Source organism: Schistocerca nitens, chromosome 1 (assembly GCF_023898315.1).
Source record: "Schistocerca nitens isolate TAMUIC-IGC-003100 chromosome 1, iqSchNite1.1, whole genome shotgun sequence".
Classification (NCBI taxonomy): Eukaryota; Metazoa; Arthropoda; class Insecta; order Orthoptera; family Acrididae; genus Schistocerca; species Schistocerca nitens.
Genome location: NC_064614.1, coordinates 659,320,113 through 659,346,226, shown reverse-complemented (window position 1 = coordinate 659,346,226; position 26,114 = coordinate 659,320,113). Strand labels below are relative to the sequence as shown.

At 38.0% G+C, this 26,114-nt stretch overlaps 1 protein-coding gene across 3 annotated transcripts in view; it reads right to left on the bottom strand.

The window, feature by feature from the left end:
* The window catches only part of LOC126258990 (leukocyte tyrosine kinase receptor-like), a 717,375-nt gene that overhangs the window by 172,132 nt on the left and 519,129 nt on the right, over positions 1–26,114 (bottom strand). For all 3 annotated transcript variants that reach the window (XM_049955685.1, XM_049955687.1, XM_049955688.1), the window contains exons 11-12: positions 25,340–25,496; positions 15,962–16,106 (exon numbers count right to left, since the gene is read on the bottom strand). In XM_049955685.1, coding sequence (XP_049811642.1) covers positions 15,962–16,106; positions 25,340–25,496 — 302 coding nt within the window. The remainder of the gene's footprint in view (positions 1–15,961; positions 16,107–25,339; positions 25,497–26,114) is intronic.

The following is a 26,114-nucleotide window of genomic DNA, read 5'->3' as shown; positions in this document are numbered from 1 at the left end:
CCATTTGTAACTAAAATCACAACATGAAATCAAAATCAAAGACAAATTGAAATATTTAGGGAAAACTATAATATAAAACCTTACCACAAACATGTGTGACAGAATGCACAAAGTGATCAGAGCACAATATATCAGCAAGAATACATACAGCAACACTATGAAACAGTTACACAACAGGGAAAAAAATCACTTTTTAGAACAACTGAAAATGCAATAACAGAAAGAATAAGCAGAATAGAATGAGGAATCATTGGATATAAATAAACAATAAAGACCAAGAAAACGGAAATTTGCAACTAACTTCTAACGGAGCAATCTGCTAGGAAATAGAATCAGTAATGATCACAGTCTGGGTGGTACACCTTTCATTCTTGAGGCTTATTATCATGACATACGAAAACAGAATCATCAGTAGAATTGTAGAGAAACTGTGGAAGAGTAAGAGCAACAATGCATGGATTACAGAAATCAAGAAAGATGTGAAGTCACTAAAAATTACAAATTAGGATTTAAGAGAAGAAAAACGTACAAATGACACTGTCATTAGTTGTTGAAATCATTTGTACTGCGGTCTGCTTACAGTGGCACCTATTAATATGAACAGGCAGCCAGTTATCTGTCACATCCAGAATGATGCAATGTAACTGCAGCACAGCTGGTATATCATATGGTTGCTTTCAAATGTGACAATACTATTCATAGGATAGGAAATGCCTGTGACTGGACTGCACTAGGTGATAGGCGAATGCATTGAACATGTCTTGCTCCTGTTATAGCAAGGAAGTGATGACATGTTGGAAAGAGGAAGAATAGAGATGGACTAAGATATTGCATATGTCTACTGTCTAAAAGAATGTCACTTCTGGGTGTGAGTATGAGGTTTTGGGCAGGTATTCATGATCACAATGAGAGCTAGCTGAAGCTCTCACATTTTTCAGGACTTGAGTGACAGCTAGGGTAGGAGCTAGTCAGTGGTTGGTTCACAGCAATGATGGTGTTACTGGTGTCATAGGAACAACTGGTACAGAAAATTAATTTCTGGACTAGCTGACTTTGATAAGGAAAAATAGTGTCAAAAAGAAAGATATGATGTTGACCCACATGAGTGGAAAGTTGCAGTTACACACTGACTGTAGGGTTAGGAGGGAAAAAGTGAACAACTTCTATTTCTTGCAGTGCTATTGCCATCAACCTACGAGAAGCTTAAAAGTATATTGAGGCATAACTACAATTCATATAATTATACAAGAGCCATCTAAGATCAAGTTCTCAGCTCCATTTATTATAACTGAGTGAAAGGCTGCACTGAAACACACCAAATGCAATAACATTACAGTATGTTGTGGACTCTTCCATCATTTACTGGTATGTAGCAGGCCTTTGACACAGAAGTGAATTCTCAACTTCTTTAACAAAATATTGTGCATGAGAGAACTGTCACCACAATCAAAAGGGGCAAGACTGTAGCGTATTGTATTTTATTTTTGTTGGTCCTGTTATTTATAGAAGTGGTTTATGCATAAGATACTGGACAAATTAGTTTACATGTATTTAGGTAATAATGATTTATATGCACACTTCCAGCTTTTGGACAAAGTTCTTCTTCAGAAGCAGAGCTCACACATTCACTTACCAACAATTTGTGAGAGCTCTACTTTTGAAGAAGGACTTTGTCCCAAAGCTGAAAATATTTACAGCATTATTTTTCATCGTGCATGTCTGAGACTCAACCCCTCCTCTATGTGGTGAGTAGTAATCTATCCTTTCCATATATTGTTGTTATTCCACCCTGGACTTACCAAGAAACACCCTTCATATATTTAAATATTTATATAGTCAATTTCATACATTTAAATATTCTTCAGGGGAGTAAAAGAAGTGATGCTGTAAATATTATTTTTAAGGTTTCCCAAAGCTTTTGACTTCAGAATTTTCTTTTTATATATTCAGGAAGTTTGTTATAAAGATTAACTACCACATGGAACATTCTGTTTTGGGACAGGGGTGTTTTGATTTGGGTTGTATGTAACTTTTTGTTTTATCTAGTGAAATGACCATGAATCTCACAATTTTTTGGAAATCTACTGTTGTTACCCATTACATTCATTTTAATGACTACAAATGTGTCCATAATGTAGACACATGGTAAAGAAGGGATGGTAGAAATCCTAAACAGAGCTTTACATGCATCTCTAGGATTGTAACCGAACATGATTCTATTGTTCCTTCTTTTTGAAGTTTGACTGTACAGATAGCTGCTCTAGAGTTTCCCCAAAGTGCAATCTCCATATTTAAGGCAGGAAAGTAAGTACGTAAGATAAGCAAGCTTTACTGCTTTCTCAGTGCAGTAGGATTTTAGTGAGTAAGGAAGGCAGCAGATCTTGCTTAATTTTGCATTAAGGTAGTCTATAACTAGACGATAAACCCTGAGCTTTCTGGGATCATGGCTTGTGATGTCAGGCCACCAGATACCTAGTGCTGCCAGCAGTGTCAGACTCAGAAAGTTGTCATCAGACAGCCTATATACAGAGAAAGAGTGGCCAACACCACTACAGTAGCTAAGTTTCTCCAAACTGCGGTGGCGTGTGTGAACAGATGATAGCTATGTGCAATGGACGGTGTTATACTTCTTAACACTGAGGCAAAAACATAAGATGAAATTGCATAAAATATGCTAGTAAACATGTATTGAACTACTGTACACTTACTGGACCAATAATACATCTCCCTACTGCAATTTATGTTTACAGTATACAGCATTTAATATAGTGAGTGTAGAAGACATTTATGCAGTTACCCATTTCTCCTTTGAAGCTTGAAATCACTAAACTAACAAGAACATAGACTATGGATTCAGATGTTAAAAGATTTATTTTCCATGTCAGCTGCAAGAATTTAAATATGAAACACACATTATGCCACATAAGCTTTAAATTACCATGCTTGGTGGAACCAATGATGTTTGCAGAAACAAACTAATATAGCAATGTAAAAATTTGAGTCACTGTGCTTAAAGTGAAAAAGCAAACAATTTTCGTGAGAGGCATTCCATGCACTAGTCATCTAGCAGATTCTAGAACATAAAAATTCAAAAGTCTGGACAGCCTTACAGAAATATATGTTGGACAACTGCAAATGCATTTTTCCTGGGTATTCTATATATCCTCCATTTCCTGCTAATACCCACTAGTTCATTCTTTCTTCAATCCACGGAGAAATGAGCATATGAAATGCACCAGTATTATTGGTGAAACTTCCTGGCAGATTAATCTGGTTTTGTCTGTGAGGAGGTAGCAGAGTGAAAATTCATTCTGGAGTATTATTAACGGTATGTATGTCATTTCACATGCCTGTATCAAATTTTTGTTTGTTTCCTATAACCCATAATTGAAAATGAAATGAAGTTATTTTCATTAGAAAATTATAATCTAATATTTGTTTATCATTATTTCCACTTGACAAAAAATATAGAACTTAAATAAAAATAAAAAAAAAAGAAATTGCTGTAGTGGAAACTTGGACCAGGGACTCTTCCATACCAAACTTCAGTTCTATGATTCAGCAACATCCACCTGTGGAATATTTGTGAAACATATTGCACCTGACAGTGCATGGAACTTGTCTCATTTTTAGAGGCAACTCTTTTTAGTTTTTAGCATTTAAAATTGTGTTGCACTTCTTCAGGAAATTCATGTCTGGGCACAGACTTCCAAATCCTATAAATATATGTAAGGAAATTGAATAGGGACAGTCCTTAAGGTCACCTTGTCAGATACAAGTTCATATATATGCTCACCAGTGTAGGATCCATACAACCTGCTGTCTGACCAGAGTGCAAATGCATACAGAGTGCACAACAACTCTGACAATAACTCACATACATTGCACTAATTTTCAAGGGCCTTGAAAAGAATGACTCACTGAGTTCACATCTACTGGCAGCACTAGGTACTGGTTGGCTTGACAAAACAAGGTTGTTCCTTAGAAGGTCTAATACTGAAACAAAAACTGACTTACTTCGGGTAATTATGAGGATGTTAATGCTGGGGAAGATCAAAGACGGAAGGAGAAGAGGGCACCAAAGGTTGAGATGGATCTATGGCATCACAGAAGTATTGCATTCCAACCTGGAAAGTCTGCAGGAGAAAGTGCAGGACAGAAGAAATTGGCATGCTTTAGTTCATGGGCTCATGGAGAGTCAGAATCAACTAAATGAAAAGAGAGGGTGTGTTTCAATATGTTTATTCCATTTTACACTGTTTTGCAAACACAATCCTAAAATTTTGTTTCTGTAATGTTATCAATTGGTTCACTGTTGATATAGAGAAATGGGATGTAAATATCATTACTCAGAGCACTGTGAAGTTCTAGTGCAGTAATGTCTCTCTCTCTCTCTCTCTCTCTCTCTCTCTCTCTCTATCTCTCCAAGAAGTTGTTTATTCTGGCCCAGATGCTAAGTTGTTTTGTGATAATGTTTACTCATGCTGTCATGCTTACATACTTTCCCATTTAACAGAATTGTGGTGTCATCTATAGATATGATTATTTTACAAGCAGCCACATTTAAGTTTAGATCATTAATGAAGAGAACCAACATAAGTTGTCCCATTATTGATGGTTGGGGCACGCTACATTTAATTAGAATATATTCTGATAAGTATTCAGAAATAGTTTTAAGTCTGACATTAGTGTGCATGATGCTCACTGCTTGGTTACAATTGCACAGGAAGGAACTTATCTGATTGTTGGACAGGCGCTAAATACCACACTTTTCATACCACACTTTTTAGGCTTTGACAGCCACCATGTCAAAAACTTTAGATGAAAATACTCCTGTTGAGTACTGTTTCTTGTCTGTCAGGCTTAGTATACTACTAATGCACTCATAAATGGCAGTTATTGTTGACTCATTTCTGATACCATGCTGTTCACTTATCTCTGAAACCATGTTGTTCATTACATGCGATTTTGTTTTCACTTACAAATTTCATAAGTTTGTCATACATAATTCTTTCTGACAATGGAAAATCAGTGATGGAATAACAATAATAGAAAGAGGACAAACTGCTATTGACCACATAGAGGAGGCGCTGATTTGCAGACAGGCACAATGAAAAAAACTACTGCAAGAGATTATTCTGGTATCAGATCAAGTCTTTCATCAGATGTAGACAAAACAAAACTCACACACATTCACACAAGCACAACCCACGCATTACCACTGTCATCCCTGGTCACTGGTTTTCAGTAGACTCAAATATTTCTCCTGCACACTTTTGTAGGATATATGTTATGGAAACAGCAATATTACTTATGCGAGCAAATCTTTCAACTCTATTAACAAAGAGAATGTAATCAAGGAGACCAGTGTAAGAGGCAGCAATGTGGTTATTGCAAGATGGAACTGAGCAGATGGGCTGGAAGAGAGAAAGGAATGAGTTAAGTGCTCATTTTTCTACTGACTTGTACAAAAACCTACAGCCAGTGTTCCTTACCAAGAAATTGCAGTCCAGTTGATGTACCATTCCTCTTACACACACTGTGCAACAGTGTCAATCAAATACAGAATCACAGATAGATTAGTGCTTACTATTAGTGTACTGTGCAAAAACCAACCATATGGAATGAAGACTTGGTTGAACTTTAAGAACTTCAGGCAGCTCACTGGATTGGGTCCATCTATGACTCCCTTTATCTTTGAAGGCTGATGAGGGATATGGAATTTATCTTTGTATAATTGTACCATTTAGAGCTATACTTAGTTGTCACTTATACCTATGATGCACATGTATTAATAAACAGATTACTTCCATATGAACTGTTCTAATGAACATACTGCTGCTGCATTGGATGTCAATTGTTTTTACATGGTATCACAATAAAGAATTATTCATTGCTCTAACATGATTGGTTTTTTAATGCTGAGACATCTGTTTCTCTGGTGTATATTATAATCAACTGTCTGCTTCACAATTATGGCATTAATATTCCAGCAGACTAAGGTACTTATCACACCCTCAAATTGCAAGTACAGGAAACAGCAACAAGTTCTTGTGTGTTAGTACTGATCTGTTCATACTGTCTTCCCATGGACTTTTAAGATTGACAAAAAGATATTCAAGAATAAAGGTTAAAAATTCTGCTCCAATTCTGGAGTGAAGGATACTAGAGGAACTGAACTGGAAGACTCTTGAAGATCACTGTAAACTATCCTGAGAAAGTCTATTTACAAAGTTGCAAGAACAGGCTTTAAATAACTACTCTAGAAATATACTACAATCCCCTATGTATCACTCACATAGGGATTGTGAGGATAAGATTAGAATAATTACTGTACGTACAGAGGCATTCAAAAAAATCTTTTTTCCCTCTCTCCATATGTGAATGGAACAGGAAGAAACCCTTTAACTGGTACAATGGGATGTATTGCTTGTGACAAAGCTCACAGGGTTTTTTAGAGTATAGATGTAGATGTAGACTTTCCAACTGAGTTTCAAACACAGCATACAGTTAACTAAAAGCATAATGTTGACCAGAGTATCTGATCTGTGCTCCTTAATACCACTGAAAATAGTGAAAGATATTTTCCTTCTCAGTCAATAAAGAATTATTGTGGCCACCCTCTAATGTTCTCGTGATTGCCAGGATGTTAAACTTTAATATTAATTGCTTCCTATTAATATGCTCTGGAGTGCCGTTTTCTTTATTTCACCAAGACTGTGTCTTATCTGCATAGTTCTCTGGAGTGAGACCTTGCCTTTTCCTGTAATGCTCTCAATACCATTCAGGATCAGCTTCTGCAATCCACTCAACCTGTACAATATCCTGGGCTTCCATGGGTGCCAATTGCAGAACCAGCTCCCCCTATCCCCAATAGTCTATTTATTTCACTGTACAGCTCATTCTATCCAATAATATCACCACCTATTCCAGTCCCTTTACCCTCAAAATCTTCATTATCGCAGAGCTCTTATAGATACAATGAAATTTAGTAACGCACAAATGGATAATTGAATCAATTCACTTTGTGACACCTAGACAGTTGAAAATTAATGACACTTCCGAATGAGTTTCCACTAAATTTATGCTGAAGCAGAAGCATTAGATGACATCCTGATTTTTTCTATCACCTGAGTCAGTTCAGTTGAACACCATTGAATTTTAATTCAGCTCATGGGAACTTGGCTCTTAATATGGTTCAAGCACCATATTCCTTCCAGCTCTTTATTTTGTAACCTCATTTCATTCAACTCCTCCCCACCATACTTACTTCGTTATCCTGCCCTTAGAGGTAACAGACTAGAACACACACACACACACACACACACACACACACACACACACAGACATACAGACACACACATGGCAATGTTGTTCTAGGGCTGCAACCAGCTCAACTGGGCAATGTGTGTGTGTGTGTGTGTGTGGACGTGCGCACACTTATTCTATTTACTGGTTTTGATGTTATACTCCATCTTTTCCTAAATTGTGCTAATCTTAAAACTTTCGCTTACCACTTATTCTCAATATTCATTGGCACCTTGTTTCATCAACACTGAAGAAGCAATACCGTGTAATTGACTTATTTGATAAAACATCTTCCACTCCATCTGGCTGACTGGTACAGCAACTGCACAAAAATTATTGTTGAATAAAACAATCTTGGCTGCGAAAATATTGCTTATTACTTTAATGATGCATTTTGCCATTGTATTGTATCAGCAAATTATCTCCAAAAAGGATAAATGGAGAATAATAGTCAAGGTTTGATCCTAACATGCATGACTGTAATACAATACGTAAGACATTTTTTTTACAAATGATGGGTTGTGAGATATTAGTTGGGGTAGGTGCCTAAGCAATGAGCATGAATTAATAAGCAAACCCTAAAAAGAAATAATAAATGACATAGCAGTAAGTTCAAAAAAGAATTAAAATACACAATAATATCTCCGATACAGACATGATAGCAGGTGCATTGGTGTGGGAATAGTATCACATTTACGTAATTGTATAGATCTTGCTTCAATAAAAAAATAGTGCAGTCAAAACCACCCATCGCAGTAGAAGATGTGTGGTTAGAGACCAACTGCTTAGTGATCAGCTGATTAGTAGAAATCAGAACTACTTTGACTCCAGGATATCAATTTTTAAAATATTTACTTAAGTGATTTTTTCGCTTTAGTTATTCCACATTTAAAGTGTTTTTTCTGTACATTATTCTACGTAGTTGTAGATGATGCATTTCCTGCCACTTTTTGTGCTGACGCTAATGTTAAGTATTTTATTCATGCACACTTGTTTCTGTGCATTTAACTGGGACTCTCCTTGGGTATCCCCATTTTCCTAAATGATGTCAATGTTTTATGATGTTTTTTGTCCTACAGATATGCTAATTTCATATTTTCAGATTTCTATTTTTTTATGTTTTTACATTTTAAGTACCTAACTGGGCTTTTATTGTTGTAATTAATTTTTATGCATTAATACTCACATATTTTACTTCACTTCTCTTTTGTGGTCTGCATCATTTGCTGTCATGTGCTGCTATCCATGTGGTCTGTTGGTGAATTATACAAATTTGTTTCTAGTAAATCTTTTTTAATTTTTAACTTGCATGCCATCTCACTCATTATTTAATTATTCTTCTTTATCCACCTTGCTTCTGCAGCTTAATTTTGGAATTTTTATTATAAATCTTAGTTGTGGTGTGAAAACTGTTTATGAGGCCCATCTGAATGTGTTCCCACTACTTAACTGTACGGGCCACTCAGTCTAATGCTTAACTACACTCCTGGAAATTGAAATAAGAACACCGTGAATTCATTGTCCCAGGAAGGGGAAACTTTATTGACACATTCCTGGGGTCAGATACATCACATGATCACACTGACAGAACCACAGGCACATAGACACAGGCAACAGAGCATGCACAAGGTCGGCACTAGTACAGTGTATATCCACCTTTCGCAGCAATGCAGGCTGCTATTCTCCCATGGAGACGATCGTAGAGATGCTGGATGTAGTCCTGTGGAACGGCTTGCCATGCCATTTCCACCTGGAGCCTCAGTTGGACCAGCGTTCGTGCTGGACGTGCAGACCGCGTGAGACGACGCTTCATCCAGTCCCAAACATGCTCAATGGGGGACAGATCCGGAGATCTTGCTGGCCAGGGTAGTTGACTTACACCTTCTAGAGCACGTTGGGTGGCACGGGATACATGCGGACGTGCATTGTCCTGTTGGAACAGCAAGTTCCCTTGCCGGTCTAGGAATGGTAGAACGATGGGTTCGATGACGTTTTGGATGTACCGTGCACTATTCAGTGTCCCCTCGACGATCACCAGTGGTGTACGGCCAGTATAGGAGATCGCTCCCCACACCATGATGCCGGGTGTTGGCCCTGTGTGCCTCGGTCGTATGCAGTCCTGATTGTGGCGCTCACCTGCACGGCGCCAAACACGCATACGACCATCATTGGCACCAAGGCAGAAGCGACTCTCATCGCTGAAGACGACACGTCTCCATTCGTCCCTCCATTCATGCCTGTCGCGACACCACTGGAGGCGGGCTGCACGATGTTGGGGCATGAGCGGAAGACGGCCTAACGGTGTGCGGGACCGTAGCCCAGCTTCATGGAGACGGTTGCGAATGGTCCTCGCCAATACCCCAGGAGCAACAGTGTCCCTAATTTGCTGGGAAGTGGCGGTGCGGTCCCCTACGGCACTGCGTAGGATCCTACGGTCTTGGCGTGCATCCGTGCGTCGCTGCAGTCCGGTCCCAGGTCGACGGGCACGTGCACCTTCCGCCGACCACTGGCGACAACATCGATGTACTGTGGAGACCTCACGCCCCACGTGTTGAGCAATTCGGCGGTACGTCCACCCGGCCTCCCGCATGCCCACTATACGCCCTCGCTCAAAGTCCGTCAACTGCACATACGGTTCACGTCCACGCTGTCGCGGCAAGCTACCAGTGTTAAAGACTGTGATGGAGCTCCGTATGCCACGGCAAACTGGCTGACACTGACGGCGGCAGGTGCACAAATGCTGCGCAGCTAGCGCCATTCGACGGCCAACACCGCGGTTCCTGGTGTGTCCGCTGTGCCGTGCGTGTGATCATTGCTTGTACAGCCCTCTCGCAGTGTCCGAAGGAAGTATGGTGGGTCTGACACACCAGTGTCAATGTGTTCTTTTTTCCATTTCCAGGAGTGTATATATGTACATGCTCAATGTCTTCTACTGTGATAGGTGATTCTTTCTGAATTATGTTTAATGAGGCAAGATGTTTGAAAATCTGTAAGTGTGGTCCTATTGCTGCACCACTGCATCTGCCATCGTGACTGCATTGGAAGTGTTGTTTTGTATGTTAACTCTTTATTTGACTTACCACTACATCATTTATTCTTTCTCTCTAGGGTCTCCTTATCAATTTGTCCTCATTTTCTAGGCACCTTCCCCAGTTAGTTTGATCTGGATGTATGTATTTCCCCGAGTGTAATAGTTCTACAAATGCCTCTCAATCCTTGGTTCTTAAAAATTTTCTTAGAAATTTTTTACAGCCATGCATTATAGGGTCATACCTTAACCATTTCTTTCCCTTTTTCTTTTTGTAGATAATCTGTTGATGCCAACAAGTCATAAAAGCAATATTTTTGTTTTCATAGGCTACTCTCACATAAGCAATAATTTCTTTCTTTGTAAAGATCATCTTGTGAAATGCTGTCCATTTTCATTTTTGACTTAAGAACTGCTTTCAGACATGCAGAGATATGTAACAATTAATAACAATATGCTGCAGTTAGGTGTAGTTTTGCATGTACACAGCAAATTGAAACTTAGTCAATTACACTGTATTGTTTTTTAACAACAATAAATTGTAATTTTTGTATGCCTCTACAATTTTCCCATTCACTGTTTTATCTAGTTATCCTCTCCTGGATGGCTTAGAATGTATCTCACTGGGATACCTGTTCTTCTCAGAATGGTTTTCCTTAGATTTCTTTCATAACGACTCACCATTTGCATTTTATTTGTCCATTTAATTTTTAAAATATTTCTGCAGCATTGTCTTCTATATGATTCAAATTTCTTCTTCTTTTGTTTTCTCATTGCCTGTATTTCATTTATCTACAATGCTATGCTCCAGACTTCGAGAATCAGAAATCTCTATCAACATTGTACACCAAAAATTGATACCAGCAGAGTTCTTTTGCTGGAGTAAGGGGGAAAGAAGAATGTGACAATCAAGCTCCCATACATCCATCTTGTGCCACAGGTTTCCTGTTTTGCTTGCTCTGAACCGAAATTTTGTTTTAAGTAGACTGTTAATGTATTCAAAATAGTGTATAATAATAACACCATTTCCACCTGCTGAATGATGACAAGATGAAAAGCTGTTCACCAGTCTCAGTGATGGCATTGATATTAACAAATTATTGGTTTTGTTATGCTTGTACATATTAAGGAAAAATGAGGGTCAAGTGCTAATTAGATCTATGGAATAGTTTTGTTCATACTGATACTTACACTATTCAAGTTGTATTGTCTCAGTCAAACGAATAAACATGAGTACTGTTTCATAGGAAACTCCTTTGCTTAAAACTGTTTGTTAATTGCAATGGATATTCATTCAAAGTTGGAAAAAGTTTAGGTATCAAAAAGAATTCAACTGATTTTGTGCTTTTCTTGTTACTTCTTTCTGGTGTTCCAGGAATTAGCTGTCTCACAGCACACTTGAATACCTGCTCAGCCTAGCAGTTGCAACAGTGCTGCACATGCTTTACTGAAGTGCCAGAGGGCACAGGTATCTGATATTTGCCTAGCTCAGAACCGTGGGGAGGTGCTTTTGGGCAAGTTTATAAAAACAGGTTCTGGTAAGAGGTTTGGCGTTTGTCTTTAAATAAAAAGACTTGGCCATGATGTCATTTTCCATCATATGGTTTACTTCCAAATTCTGATACATTTCCACTACTGGTTATAATATTCACATGTATTAGTGATGACAATAGTTATTAGAGCAACTCTCAAAACAGGTCCACTTCCTACCACTCTGACGATCAAGTGTGTCGTCTGCATCAAAATGTCAAGGACTTCATAAAACCTCCAAGTTCAGGCTGGAGTTGTTGTTGTTGGTTTTTTTTTTTAAGCATGGCTATTCTTATGATGTCAGTGATCAGAGGTTTGTTTACAAGTAATATGCTTTTTTTGTGTTCCAAAAATTTATGTTTTCTTGATAACTATGTGGTTGTAAATTGGGCTGTAAGTCTACATCAAAGATCATTTCCGATAAGCTGTAAAATCCAACCTATTTTTCTTATCTGTAGAAGTTATAGGGTGTCTAAAATGTTATCTGTCAAAATATTGTGTGAACAGTTTGAGCAAATTGTAGATGAACTACAAAGTTTTACTGAATCTTATAATGTTACACATTGTCAGTGCAGCTCCATATAGATGGAGGATGGATGGCCACTGTCACCATCGAAATGAGGCAACAGCCTTGGAGCAGAGAGCTGTTGGGATTGGCCGGAAAGTTGGGGCTCATGAGTGATTTCCTGGAGACAGAGCTGGAAATGTGACAGTTGGCTGATGGACAGCCATGACTGTATTTCATTTGCTGTCAACGTGAGTCCTCATTCCAACTGGAGCGGACAATGTTTGCCTTCATACATCCAGGGGATATTGTGCAGCTTGGAGTGAGCAAATGCTGGCTGAAGGGTGTTTTCTGTTATGGCAAGTGGAAAGCAATGTGTATAGGTGACTTGTGCAATCTTGTCATGGAAACTGTTGAGCCTGTGATGGCATACTTAGGTAATCAAAGTTTTATGTTGGTGAAACATGGAAAGGCACTGTTAGGTCTAGAATTTTTAGAGCAGTGCTTTATCTTATTGAATTGTATTTCTGGAATTTATAAAACAGTGCTTTAACTGTTTGAACTGTATTTTACGGATACATTTGCCTGTTACTGATGTTGCTTTCCTGTGTGCCTTTGTTACAGGGTGTACATTTAGTTAATGTGTTGCTGTAGACTGTGTCTGTTTCTGTTTTTGTCAGTTGTTTGCTTAAAGTATCAGCCTTAGTAGGTTGCATTTTATTATTAGGTTCTGGAACAAGATCCTTGGTTGAGTGTCCTTGTGTCATCCTGCTGATAGATGTGTTGTCATTTTATGAGATAATCCATGGTTCCTTTACTGTAAAGTTTTGGTCTCAGTGGGGCAAAATATTGATACCTGATGCTGTGTATAAGGTTAAGATTTTCTGATTTTGTGTGTCTGTTATGCCCATTTTGTAGAGCTGAATATTCCTGTGAGGCAAGTGTGCAATTTTATTCTGCATCCACATTTATACTGCACAAACCACTGTGAAGTGCTTAGTAGTGGGTATGTCCCGATATACCAGTCATTAAGGTTTCTTCCCATTCCATTGACATATGAAGAATGGGAGTAATGATTGTTTGAATGCCTCTGTGCATAAATTAATTAGTCTAATCTTTCCCTCATGATCCTAAGTGAGTTATACACAGGGTACTGTAGTATATTCCTAGAATCATCATTTAAAGCTAGTTCTTGAAACTTTGTTAACAGATTTTCTTGGGGTAGTTTATGTCTAACTGTCTTCCAGTTCAGTTCCTTTAGTATCTCTGTGATACTCTCCAATGGAGCAAACAAACCTATGACCATCCGTGCTGCCCTTTTCTGTATACATTCAACATCCCCTGTTAGTCCTATTTGGTATGAGTCCCAAACACTTCAGCAATTTTCTAGAACTGGTCACACGAGTGGTTTGTAAGTAATCTCCTTTGTAGACTGGTTGCCCTTCCACAATATTCTACTAATAAACAGAAGTCTACCACCTGCTTTACACACAACTGGGACTATGTGATTATTCCACTTCATATCCCTACAAAGTGTCACACTCAGATATCTGTATGAGCTGGCCAATTTCAACAATGATTCATTGATATTATAGTCATAGGATACTATGTTGTTTTCATTTTGTGAAGTGTACAATTTTACATTTCTGAATATTTAAACAAGTTGCCAACCTTCGCACCACTCTGAAATCTTATCAAGATCTAACTGAATATTTACACACCTTTTGTAAAATGTTACTTCATTATAGACAACTACATCTTCTGCAAAAATTCTGAGGTTACTATTAATATTGCCTGCGAGGTCACCAATATACAACATGAACAGCAAGGGTCCCAACACACTTACCCTGGGACACACCTGAAGTTACTTCTACGATGACTCTTCATTGAAGATAACATGCTGAGTCCTCCCTATTGAAATGTCCTAAATCCAGTCACAATTTTCAGTTGATACCCCCTATGAACATACTTTTGACAATTAGTGTATTTGTGGTAATGAGTCAAAAGCTTTTTGGAAATAAAGAAGTACTGCATCTACCTGACTGCTTTGATTCAAAGCTTTCAGTATGTCGTGTGAGAAAAGGGCAAGTTGGGTTTCACATGATTGATGTTTTCAGAATCCAAGCCAGTTCTGTTCAAGATACATCATTATGTTTGCATTCAGAATACACTCTAAGATTATACAACTAATTGATGTCAAGGATGTGAATCACTTCTACTGCCTTTCTTGTAGACAGGTGTGACCTGTGCTTTTTTGCAAAAACTGGGCATTGTTTTTTGTCTGAGGGACCTACAATAGTTTACAGCTAGAAGAGGGTCTAACTTAGTTGCAAATTCAATATAGAATCTGATAGGGATTACAATGGGCCCTGGACCTCTGTTCAATTTTAACAATTTCAGATGTATCTCAGCACCACTAACACTAGTACTTATTTCAATCATTTTTTCAGTGGTACAAGAATTAAATTGGTGCAATCCTCATTTGTAAAGAAACATTTGAAAACAGAGTTACACAATTCAGCTTTTGGCTTGCTCCCCTCTCATCTATGTATCAAGATCATTTGATAAACTGAACACTAGACCCTATTTATGTTTACTCATGCATGCTCTCTAATTTATTATAATGTATACAATGTTTAATAAAATAGGTTTGTATTTGAATAACAATCTGTCCCTACATAACCTCTAACACTTTCACTCCCATTATGATCCTGTGCCACACTGGAAATGAATCAGCTATAAAAGCACTGAGCGGAAACCGATAAACATACGACCAAAAACGATAAGTTGATTTCATCTGTTGGAAAAGTCATGGTCAGTTATTTGTGGAATGCAAAAGAAATTCTCCTTACTGATTGTCTTGGAATGTGTAAAAGAACAACTGCAAGATGAAACATTAGTTTTCTGAGCTACCTGGATGAAACAATACATGGAAGAGACCTTGATAGTATACGAAAAATATTTCATCACGACAAGGAACATATCTACAAATATGCCATGATAACTGGACAACTGAGAAGTTTGATGGACTAATTCTAGAAACTTTCACCATATTCTCTGCATGTGGTACCTTTCAACTGTTCTCATATCTAAATAAACTGAGTACCTTAAAAATGTTTTTTAGTCCACAGAAAATGTTATACCAACCGTAGATTGGTGATACACACATTTTTCAGAATCACTTTACAAGAATGGAATTCACACACTGGATAATCAGTGGACATAGTATACAGACCTAAAGGGAGCTACGCCAAACAGTGTATTGTAAAAGATGGGAGGGAAGGGGGATAGAGGGAATGCAGAGTCTCTCAATGATTCACTACCAGGTCATGACATTTTTACTTTGCCAAGAAATAAAAACCATTTAAAATTTAGCTCCAAAAAGGAAACATTATAATTTTTAATAATGACGAGTGTGCACAGGTAGTACAAACGGCAGTTCACGCGCTGAACTGTGTACATCATCTGACCATGTCCATAATTACTGATGCCTTCTATCTTTATCTCTGTCAAGCAGTTCTAGGATACCTAGTGCTCAAAAACATCACTGAAAGAAACAAATTTTTACTCTGTTATCTGAAGTTACATACCTTACATGCTCCAGTTCCTTCTTGCCCCACTAGAACATAAATTCTTTGGCCCTTGTCCAACTCAATTATGGTACGAGCAATAGCACTGTAACTTGCACCATATGCATCAGAACCAGACCCGCCACTTGCTCCTTTGGCTATAATCCTGTTCAAAGAGACAAACATGAACTGCAGACCTTCTGTGAAAACAATGAAAATAACAGAGGGAATGTGTAATACACTAAAAATAAAAATAAATATTTATTCCCATCTATATGGTGCATCACTGATTGAAGAGCTGTTTACATATTCAATCATAATTTAAATACATAGTTATCATGAATGACAGTTATAAAACAAGTGAAATGAAATTTAATGTGGAAACAATCTTTGGAAATACTGCTGGCATCTAACTGCTGAAGATATATGAAATAATTTTCAAAGGTGATACTTTTATTACTAATCCACATCTAGATCTTCAGCAATAAATACTTCAGTTGTTTCTTCAGTGAGTTTTACATTGAGAAACATCAGAATTAAATGTGATGAAGTTCAGTGTAGTAGACACAGAATGATGAAAGAACCAATGTGTTTTTCTAAAGAAAACATCAGTTCACACAGATATTCCCACATATAAAACTGAAAATTGGGTGCTGTAATGGGAAATCCTCCCCTAGCATTACTTTTCCTCAACAGTAGTTTTCAATACCTGTAATATTTTTCGAATTTTGGACAAGTCAGTATTATCTCAGCTGCTTTCCTGAAAAATGTCGCATAATTTTATACACAATACCATATATTTCAAACTAAAATTTGTGAGAAGGAATTATTTTATTTTTGATGTTCCAATCAATAAGTACTAGTTCTGAATGTACAGTTAAAACTGTTATTTTTATAAACATTTGAAATTATGAATTATTTGGCACACTTAAAATTTCTATAATTAATTATGCATTATACTACTGTTTATTATGTTTATTTCTGGATCCATTTATGAAATAATAATCGAAACTAATATAATTTCATTTGTTAAGAAAAACAGTAAACCTTTTGGAATATTGTTATTACCATAGAGTGAAGGAGTAGTAAGCGCACCTCTGATGCGATTGGATGTAGTGGAAATGTGGTTTGGGCGAACAACGTAATTTCGGCTTTGTTAATGTGAAAATCCAAAAGCTTGTGTGATATACTAAAATGTGATAGAATAAATTAACGTTAAAACAAAAATTCTGCAACAACAATCTTCAAAAGTATTTAGATCAGTTCAACCATGAGGACCTAAAATGTGAGAATTTCAGCTTCAAGAATCAGACCCCTAGACAAAAAGAAATGGAACCAATTCTACAAGAAAAGATAAGTGAAGTAAAAAGTTTATTGTAATCTTAATCCTCTCTAATCTTCCGAAAAGACTTTGCTCATTGTGAACAATTGCTGCAACTAGGAATGGGGAGTAGATCACAGTGCTCTCTCTCTCTCTCTCTCTCTCTCTCTCTCTCTCTCTGTCTCTCTCCCCCCCCCCCCCCCAATCCCCACCCCCCCTCTCTCTATCTCTCTCTCTCTTTCTAGCTTGAAATTAATTCAATTTTTCTTATCTTTGTTTTAGCTATGGCCCCACATATTACTGATTTGCAGATGCTTCAAACAGCATTAAAATTTCAATTTTTATTTTTTTAGATTACGTTCATAATTCAATCCATTAACAATCAAAGAATGTTCATAATTCAATCCATTAACAATCAAAGTATTCTTGATCATACTGCTGTAAACAAAAAGGCTGGCAGTAAATGAATGAAGCACAAAAAAAGGGATCAGCTTAACAAAATGAATATGGGTTCCCAAACAGTTTTCTGGATAACTTTCAAAAGCATTCAATGTCTGCGTCATAAAATTCTGTTGGAAATCGCAAACAAAATGTATCACTTCAGTATGAAATGAGTTTAAGGATAAAATCAGAAACAGTATTTTATTTTCAGATGAGTTACCAACAACATAAAGGGTTCCTCAAGGCTTGCTTCTTAGCCCATTACACTTTCTGATTGATGTGCATGGCCTCTTGAATGAATGAGACCTCAAAAATCTGAAGATACTGGTGTATTACTCTCTGCATGTAGCATAGAAAGTTCAAGGTTAATAACAGAAAACTGTGTCAAGCTTCCAGAAAGCTGTATGAGTCAACTTATTTATCTCATCAATATGATCAAAAATGCATGCAAGCAAGAATAAAAGTGAAAATCATCAAAAATAATACTGGATTTGTGTTTTACTTACAAATTCTATAAACTTGTCATACATAACTTTTCCTAATATTTTTGAAATGCAAGAGGAAATTATTGGGGCCTTAAGTTATTTAAATCATCCCTCCCATATTTTTTATTCATTGGAATAAGGGAAAAATCACTGTGGCAGCAAGAACAACCTACATACAAACATACATACATTAATATCTTAGTTCATAAACAAAGAGATGAATGAAAAACTGCTGCATCATGCAGAAGTTTAAATTTATTACTCCTGTGCTACTAACTCTATTTATTATAAATTTTGCAGGCAGTATCTACAAATGCCACTAAATGCACCTACAAAATTATATCATGTTACCATACATAGATCAGGAGATATGTCATCATAAACATTGAGATGCGTGAAAAACTGCATCATGCGTGGAGACTTATTACTCCAGTCAACTTGAGGAAACCCATGACACCTGGCAGCACTTTATACAGCTTTCAATTGTGAAGCTCAAATGGCTGTAGGCAAAAGCCAATAGTTGTTTATAGTACTATGAAGGGGAAATTCCACAGAGACGTTCACAAAATTATGTTATAGACATAATGTGCCTAGTATACAGAAGTATTACGTTCCTTAATCTGGATATTCAAAGGTTTTGTCATGACTGCATGGAAATGAAATCTTTTCGATATTACGCTACCAACACAGTTCATTTTTTGTTTTCATTTCTAGCAGAAAATGGGCAAAATGGGTCTGTAAGCTCTTATATATATACAGGGTGAGTCACCCAACGTTACTGCTGGATGTATTTCGTAAACCACATCAAATACTGATGAACCGATTCCACAGACCGAACATGAGGAGAGGGGCTAGTGTAATTGTTTAATACAAACCATACAAAAATGCACAGAAGTATGTTTTTTAACACAAACCTACGTTTTTTTAAATGGAACCACATTAGTTTTGTTAGCACATCTGAACATATAAACAAATATGTAATCAGTGCCATTTGTTGCATTGTAAAATGTTAATTACATCCGGAGATATTGTAACCTAAAGTTGACGCTTGAAGCCTCCGACGTTCAATTGCGTGTTGTAACAAACACGGGCCACGGTCGGCGAGCAGCATCTGCAGGGACATGTTTACGATGACGAGCGTGTTTACGAGTGTGGCTGTAGTGCACTGTTGTGGTTTGGTCTAGCTGTCGCAGTGTCCGCATGTAGCACTTGCTGCTATTGTTATTCTGCTTTCGTTTCCGCATGCAGACCAACTGTAGTACACCGTGTTACCAGACGTCTGTGATAATGTAGTGTTGTAGGAACTGTGACCATGGTGTATTCGAACTCTGAAAAGGCGGAGATGATACTCATCTATGGCGAGTGTCAACGAAATGCAGCTGAAGCCTGCAGGATGTATGCAGAACGGTACCTGGACAGAGAGCATCCAACGTGCCGCACATTGCAAAACATCTACCGCCAACTGTTTGCAACAGGTATGGTCATAGCACGCAAACAGGTCCGTAACAGGCCCGTCACAGGAGAAGCGGGTGCAGTTGGTGTGTTAGCTGCTGTTGCCATGAACCCACACATGAGTACACGGGACATTGCAAGAGCCGGTGGACTGAGTCGAAGTAGTGTCATGCGCATACTGCATCGTCACCGCTTTCACCCGTTTCATGTGTCGTTACATCAGCAATTACATGGTGATGACTTTAATCATCGAGTGCAATTCTGTCAATGGGCATTAACAGAGAATGCGTTGCAGTTCTACCTGTTTAGCGATGAAGCGTGTTTCACAAACCATGGCGCAGTGAATCTACGGAACATACATTACTGGTCCGTGGACAATCCTCACTGGCTCAGACAGGTAGAGTGACAGCGACTGTGGACTGTAAATGTATGGTGCGGAATCATTGGCGACCACCTCATTGGTCCTCACTTCATTGCAGGGGCCCAAACAGCTGCAACATACATCGCGTTTCTACAGAATGATCTGCCAACGTTGCTCGAAAATGTCCCACTGGAAACGTGTCGACGTATGTGGTATCAGCATGATGGTGCACCTGCACATTCCGCAATTAAAACTAGCTGACCCTTGACAGGATGTTCGACGGGCGTTTCATAGGACGTGGAGGATGCATAAATTGGCCAGCCCGTTCTCGTGATCTTACACCTCTGGACTTCTTTCTGTGGGGTACGTTAAAGGAGAATGTGTTCCGTGATGGGGTTGTACCCCAGAGGATACGAAACAATGTGGCAGCCTGCTGCGACATTACACCAGATACTGCAGCATGTTCGACATTCATTACGCCAGAGATTGCAATTGTGTGCAGCAAATGATGGCCACCACATTCAACATCTATTGGCCTGACATGTCGGGACACACTCTATTCCACTCCGTAATTGAAAATGGAAACCACGTGTGTACCTGTACCTCACCCCTCATGGTAATGTACATGTGCGTCAGTGAAAAAGACCAATAAAAAGGTGTTAGCATGTGGACGTAATGTGCTGTTCCAGTCTCTTCTGTACCTAAGGTCCATCACCATTCCCTTCGGATCCCCACGTAATTCGGTGCTCTCCGATACACACGATCGAACAGCGGAGGAGTGGTACTCAAGCGTCAACTTTAGGTTACAATATCTCCGGATGTAATTAACATTTTACAATGTAACAAATGGCACTGATTACGTATTTGTTTATATGTTCAGATGTGCTAACAAAACTAATGGGGTTCCATTTAAAAAAATGTAGGTTTGTGTTAAAAAATATACTTCTGTGCATTTTTGTATGGTTTGTATTAACCAATTACACTAGCCCCTCTCCTCACGTTCGGTCTGTGGAATCGATTCGTCAGTATTTGATGTGGTTTACGAAATATATCCAGCGGTAATGTTAGGTGACTCACCCTATATATATATATATATATATATATATATATATATATATATATATATATATATATATATATATATATATATATAAAGATGATGTAACTTACCAAACGAAAGTGCTGGCACATTGATAGACACACAAACAAACACAAACATACACACAAAATTCAAGCTTTCGCAACCAACGGTTGCTTCATCAGGAAAGAGGGAAGGAGAGGGAAAGACGAAAGGATGTGGGCTTTAAGGGAGAGGGTAAGGAGTCATTCCAATTTTGGGAGTGGAAAACCGATTTTTATATATATATATATATATATATATATATATGAATGTGTGACAACTTTTCCCATGCACCTGGACCAAAGTGACCCAGATTTGACACATAAAGCCCTTACCCCAGGAGGACTAATATTTGGGGTTTATAATGCTTTAGCTCTTAATATTTATGGATATACAGACAAGTGTGCTGTGTTGGGCTTGTATTGGCCTGCTTAGCTGGGCTACATGAGAGGCGTGTTGTGGGTGTACTTCCAACCTGCTTTATCAACCTCTTTTGCAGGGGCTACACTTGTGGATGGGCATACCTGGGGGAGGGGGGCAGGAAGGGGTGGGCAGGGAGAGAGAGGGCAGAAGAAGATGCATAGAGAGGGGACAGAAGGAGCAACTTATGGGCATCAATGCTGAGGCTATCAGCAGAGGGGGCAGGTGGGGGGTGGGGGGTGGGGGGGGGGTGGATGGATACATGGACCGTGGGGCTGGAGGAGATAAGACAGAGAGGGACAGGAGGAGGGGGCAGGAGATGGACAGAGGGAGTAGTGGGGGACACTGACAGAAAGATGGAAGGGAAGAGGAGATGGGCTGAGAAGTAGGAGGAGGAGATGGACAAATACAGATGCGAGGAGGTGATAGGCAAAGAGGAGGGGGTGGGGAGATGGGCCAAGAGATTGTTATGTGTGACATATGAGTATGCAGGGGAAGCCACGGGTAGATGGTCGGCATGTACAGGGTCTGGCAAAAAGTCCTCCTTTATTTCCAAAGGTAGAGTTACAAATAAACAAAGAGACAGAGAAAATACTTTTAGTTGTGAACAACAAAAAGTATTCCCTTTTACATTAGCTGGTTTTAAGAATTATGTCAGGTAAATGATATTCTTCACTGTTGACACTTTAATCAAGTGCTTTGCCAAAATTGTCTCAAGTTTTTTGTGTTATTTCAAATGGAATGGCAATCACTTCCTGGGTGGAATGGAAACCACTTCCTGGGTGATTGCCTCATTAAGTGCTTGCAGGGTTGTGAGGCAATGCTTGCACATTTGAGCCATTAAGTGCCCCAAAGAAAAAAAAATCACAAGATTTTAAATCAGGTGACCTTGAGGGTCATGTGATGTCTCCTCATGGTGAGAGAAGACATCCAGGAAACAGCTCTTTCAACATTTCTGAAGAATGCTGATAAGTCTATGCTGTGACTCCATCTTATGAAACAAGACTTCTCCCACTTCAAGGACCCAACAAACTGGTTTAACTTAGGTCGAAGGACGCTGTCTAACATGTGACAGTAGCAACATGAACTACCCTTGCTTTTATGCCATCTTATTTGGAAAAAAAATTAAGGCACCAAATTCAGCAACGGTTTATTTACAGTACTTTAGCAATGGAAGTTGGCATCATCAGAAGAAATCAAAATAGTGCCAGAGGGAATTTTTGGGAGAATTTCCTCGTGCAGCTCTGAGTTTCAAATCTCTCTCACTTAATTCTTTGGCAATCTTTGTTTGGTATGAGTGCATGTAAAGATCTCTGTGCAGGATTATTCTTACACTCCTATCAGACAATCCCAGGGCAGCTGCATTTTTAAGTATTTAATGCTTTGGAGGTCGCTGTATAGATGCTCCACCATGTGCCACATTTTCCAGCATTGTTATAGACTGAGGTCAGCCAGTAGATTTTCTTTTCAGTGCAGAATCTGATGCTCTAAAGTTTGATATTCAAATTTGAATAATTTTTCTAACAGGAACACATCAATGTCAGCCATGTTTGAACTGAATGCAAAATGCTCACTCAGTAGTAATCACACAACCACCATTAAGAATATACTACTCAACAACAAACACATGATGCTCATCTAGCCAAGCCATTGCACCTACTGAAAATGGCACATACACCACTATCGTTCAATACCCTGTTTACTTCAGTATCCCCACCACAGCTCATACAGTGCCTCTCCAAATATGTGTACGAGGATGCTTTGATAAGTCTGGTAAATTTTCATGAAAGAATGGAGTCTTTTTGTTGTGGCTTTATGGTTGGCAAGCTTGATTATTCCAAGTATCATACAAAGAATTTTAACAATTTAAAGTGTACAGTTTATTTTTGACAACCACATGATTTGGCAAGTGTGTCGACTCTGATTGAAAACGCAGAAAATCGAATTTCTTATAAACTGCCACACAAATCAAAACATAATCGGATGAAGTTTGCATGTACTCTGCACCATCACTGAAGACCATTTACCTTTGGATTAAAGAATTTAAATGTGGCTGGTCAAGCACCAAATACAACTGAGGTCACCACAAAAGAAATCATTGACAAAATCCATGACATGTTAATTTAATATTGCCAAATAAAAATTTGTGTGATTGCTGAGACTGTAGGCATTTCAGCTGAGTGCATAATATCCTGCATAGAGAATTGGCTATGAGGAAGCTGTGTGTGAGTGGGTGCCACAATTGCTCACAGTCAACCAAAAGCACATTCGGCACAACATTACAACACAACATCCAATGATGTTTAATAGCCATACACATCAAAGTCAAAACAGCACAGGTGAAAGTGCACTGAAGAAAGCAAAGACAATTTTTTAAGCTGTTAATGTGAAGGCCACTGTTTTTTGGGATTTGAAAGGAATAATCCTCAAAAAATTAACACAAATACAGGAATGACACATACAAACTTGCATAATCCTTAAATAATAATGACCATATCAAGTTCAAATATGAAATGCTTATGATTTTACATTATCTGGTAAACCTTCATTTACAAACTCATCAAATGAATATTGGGCAGGAAACTGGCAGGATAAAAATCTTAATCATCACTTGAAAACAAAAGATCATAATTGACTCTAATAAACAATGGAGCTTTCTGAATGTCATAAATGGATTAACTTGTGGATATACACAGGGCCTTACTTTGTTCATCATTTATGCAAGACATCATTCTAGTTTTCGACCTTTCAAAGCAGTAATGTATGCTGAAGATAGCATATTCATTATTGCGCAGTAACATAGGTGTCATGGAGGAGATGAATGAACATGTGAGAAAGAATGCTTCTGACAATTTATGTTTACACAAAACTAGAATTAAGCATACAATTATCTCTAAGAAATATGCAAGTAAAAGTGCTGCATATTCATCTTGTCCCAAAACTGATCTGAAATACTCACTAAAGTGAGTGTGTTGTATCTCACTAGAAAACTAAAATGTCCATTAATGGAAAACATCTACGTTTTGAAAACTGTGCATTCTTCCACACACACTTCAAGTATAATGATAAAGAGTTATTGTGCTGAAGCAAAAGATGATTTTTCCTTGTCAGAAGAAGGTTATTCAATGTACATACAGTCTACCTGCTGCAAAACATACCTCACAGAAAATTACATTATGTCTGTACATCTTTCAGATCATTATCAACTAGAATTAGTATGAAATACATTAGTATGAAATACAATCTCATGGTTCTCTCATAGAACAGGAACATAAATTATGTACAAAGTTTTCCTGAACTAGATTAACAAAAACATAAAAAAAATAGTGAGCGCTGGTAAATATTTTATTAAAATACTACCATTTGCCATTAGGTGGCTGAAACTAAGGACATCAAAGAGAAAAGAACTGTGGCCAATGGAAAAAATGCAGATTACTTTGTGAACGGTAACATAAATAATCATGTCATTTCATAGTAAGTTAGTAACTTGTATCCTCACAATACTGAATAACCTGTACACAATAACGTTGAGCAGTGTGATTTTAAACCTATTCTCTGTATTTTATGTTTGAGAGCTATATTATGGTTCAGAAATTATAAAATTACATGTTTATGCAATTAGTTCAACTGATGTCAGAGGTTACTCCCATAACAGAACAAAATGAAAGCTACATTTTATAAAAATTAAGCAGTCACAACAAGATATCATCAAATAAAAATTTAAAAAAAATAAAACTGCTATAAATAAATGTAAGCTAATAAATTAAGGTGAAATTCTGTCAAATGACTTATTGCTCACGTGTAATATCCAGCCTCAGGAACAATCCATTCCTGAATTCCAGCTTTAGCACCAGTGTGGACAGTTACTTTTGTTTCATCTGTGCTATAAGCAAAGTTACAGTCTTCTTGTGTTGGTCCCTCTGGTCCACGTTTATTGCAAGTAGTCAGGACATAATCTATAGACAAACATTAATTCAGTTTGTAGTTGAGCTAAATGCTGTAGCTCAGGTTAAATTATAAGCTCACAAAAAACAGAGGGCTTACAGATTTAAGACATCACTGATAATACCTACTTTGGGGGGAACCAAAAGTGATGTTGTTGTTGTGGTCTTTAGTCTAGAGACTGGTTTGATGTGGCTCTCCATGCTACTCTATCCTGTGCAAGTTTCATCTCCCAGTGCCTACTGCAACCTACATCCTTCTGAATCTGTTTATTATATTCATCTCTAGGTCTCCCTCTACGATTTTTACCCTTCACACTGCCCTCCAATACTAAATTGGTGATACCTTCATGCCTCAGAATATGTCCTACCAACCGATCCCTCCTTCTAGTCAAGATGTGCCACAAATTTCTCTTCTCCCCAATTCTATTCAACACCTCCTCATCAGTTATGTGATCTACCCACCTAATCTTCAGCATTCTTCTGCAGCACTACATTTTGAAAGCTTCTATTCTCTTCTTGTCCAAACTATTTATTGTCCATGTTTCACTTCCATACATGGCTACACTCCATACAAATACTTTAAGAAACGACTTCCTGACACTTAAATCTATATGATGTTAACAAATTTCT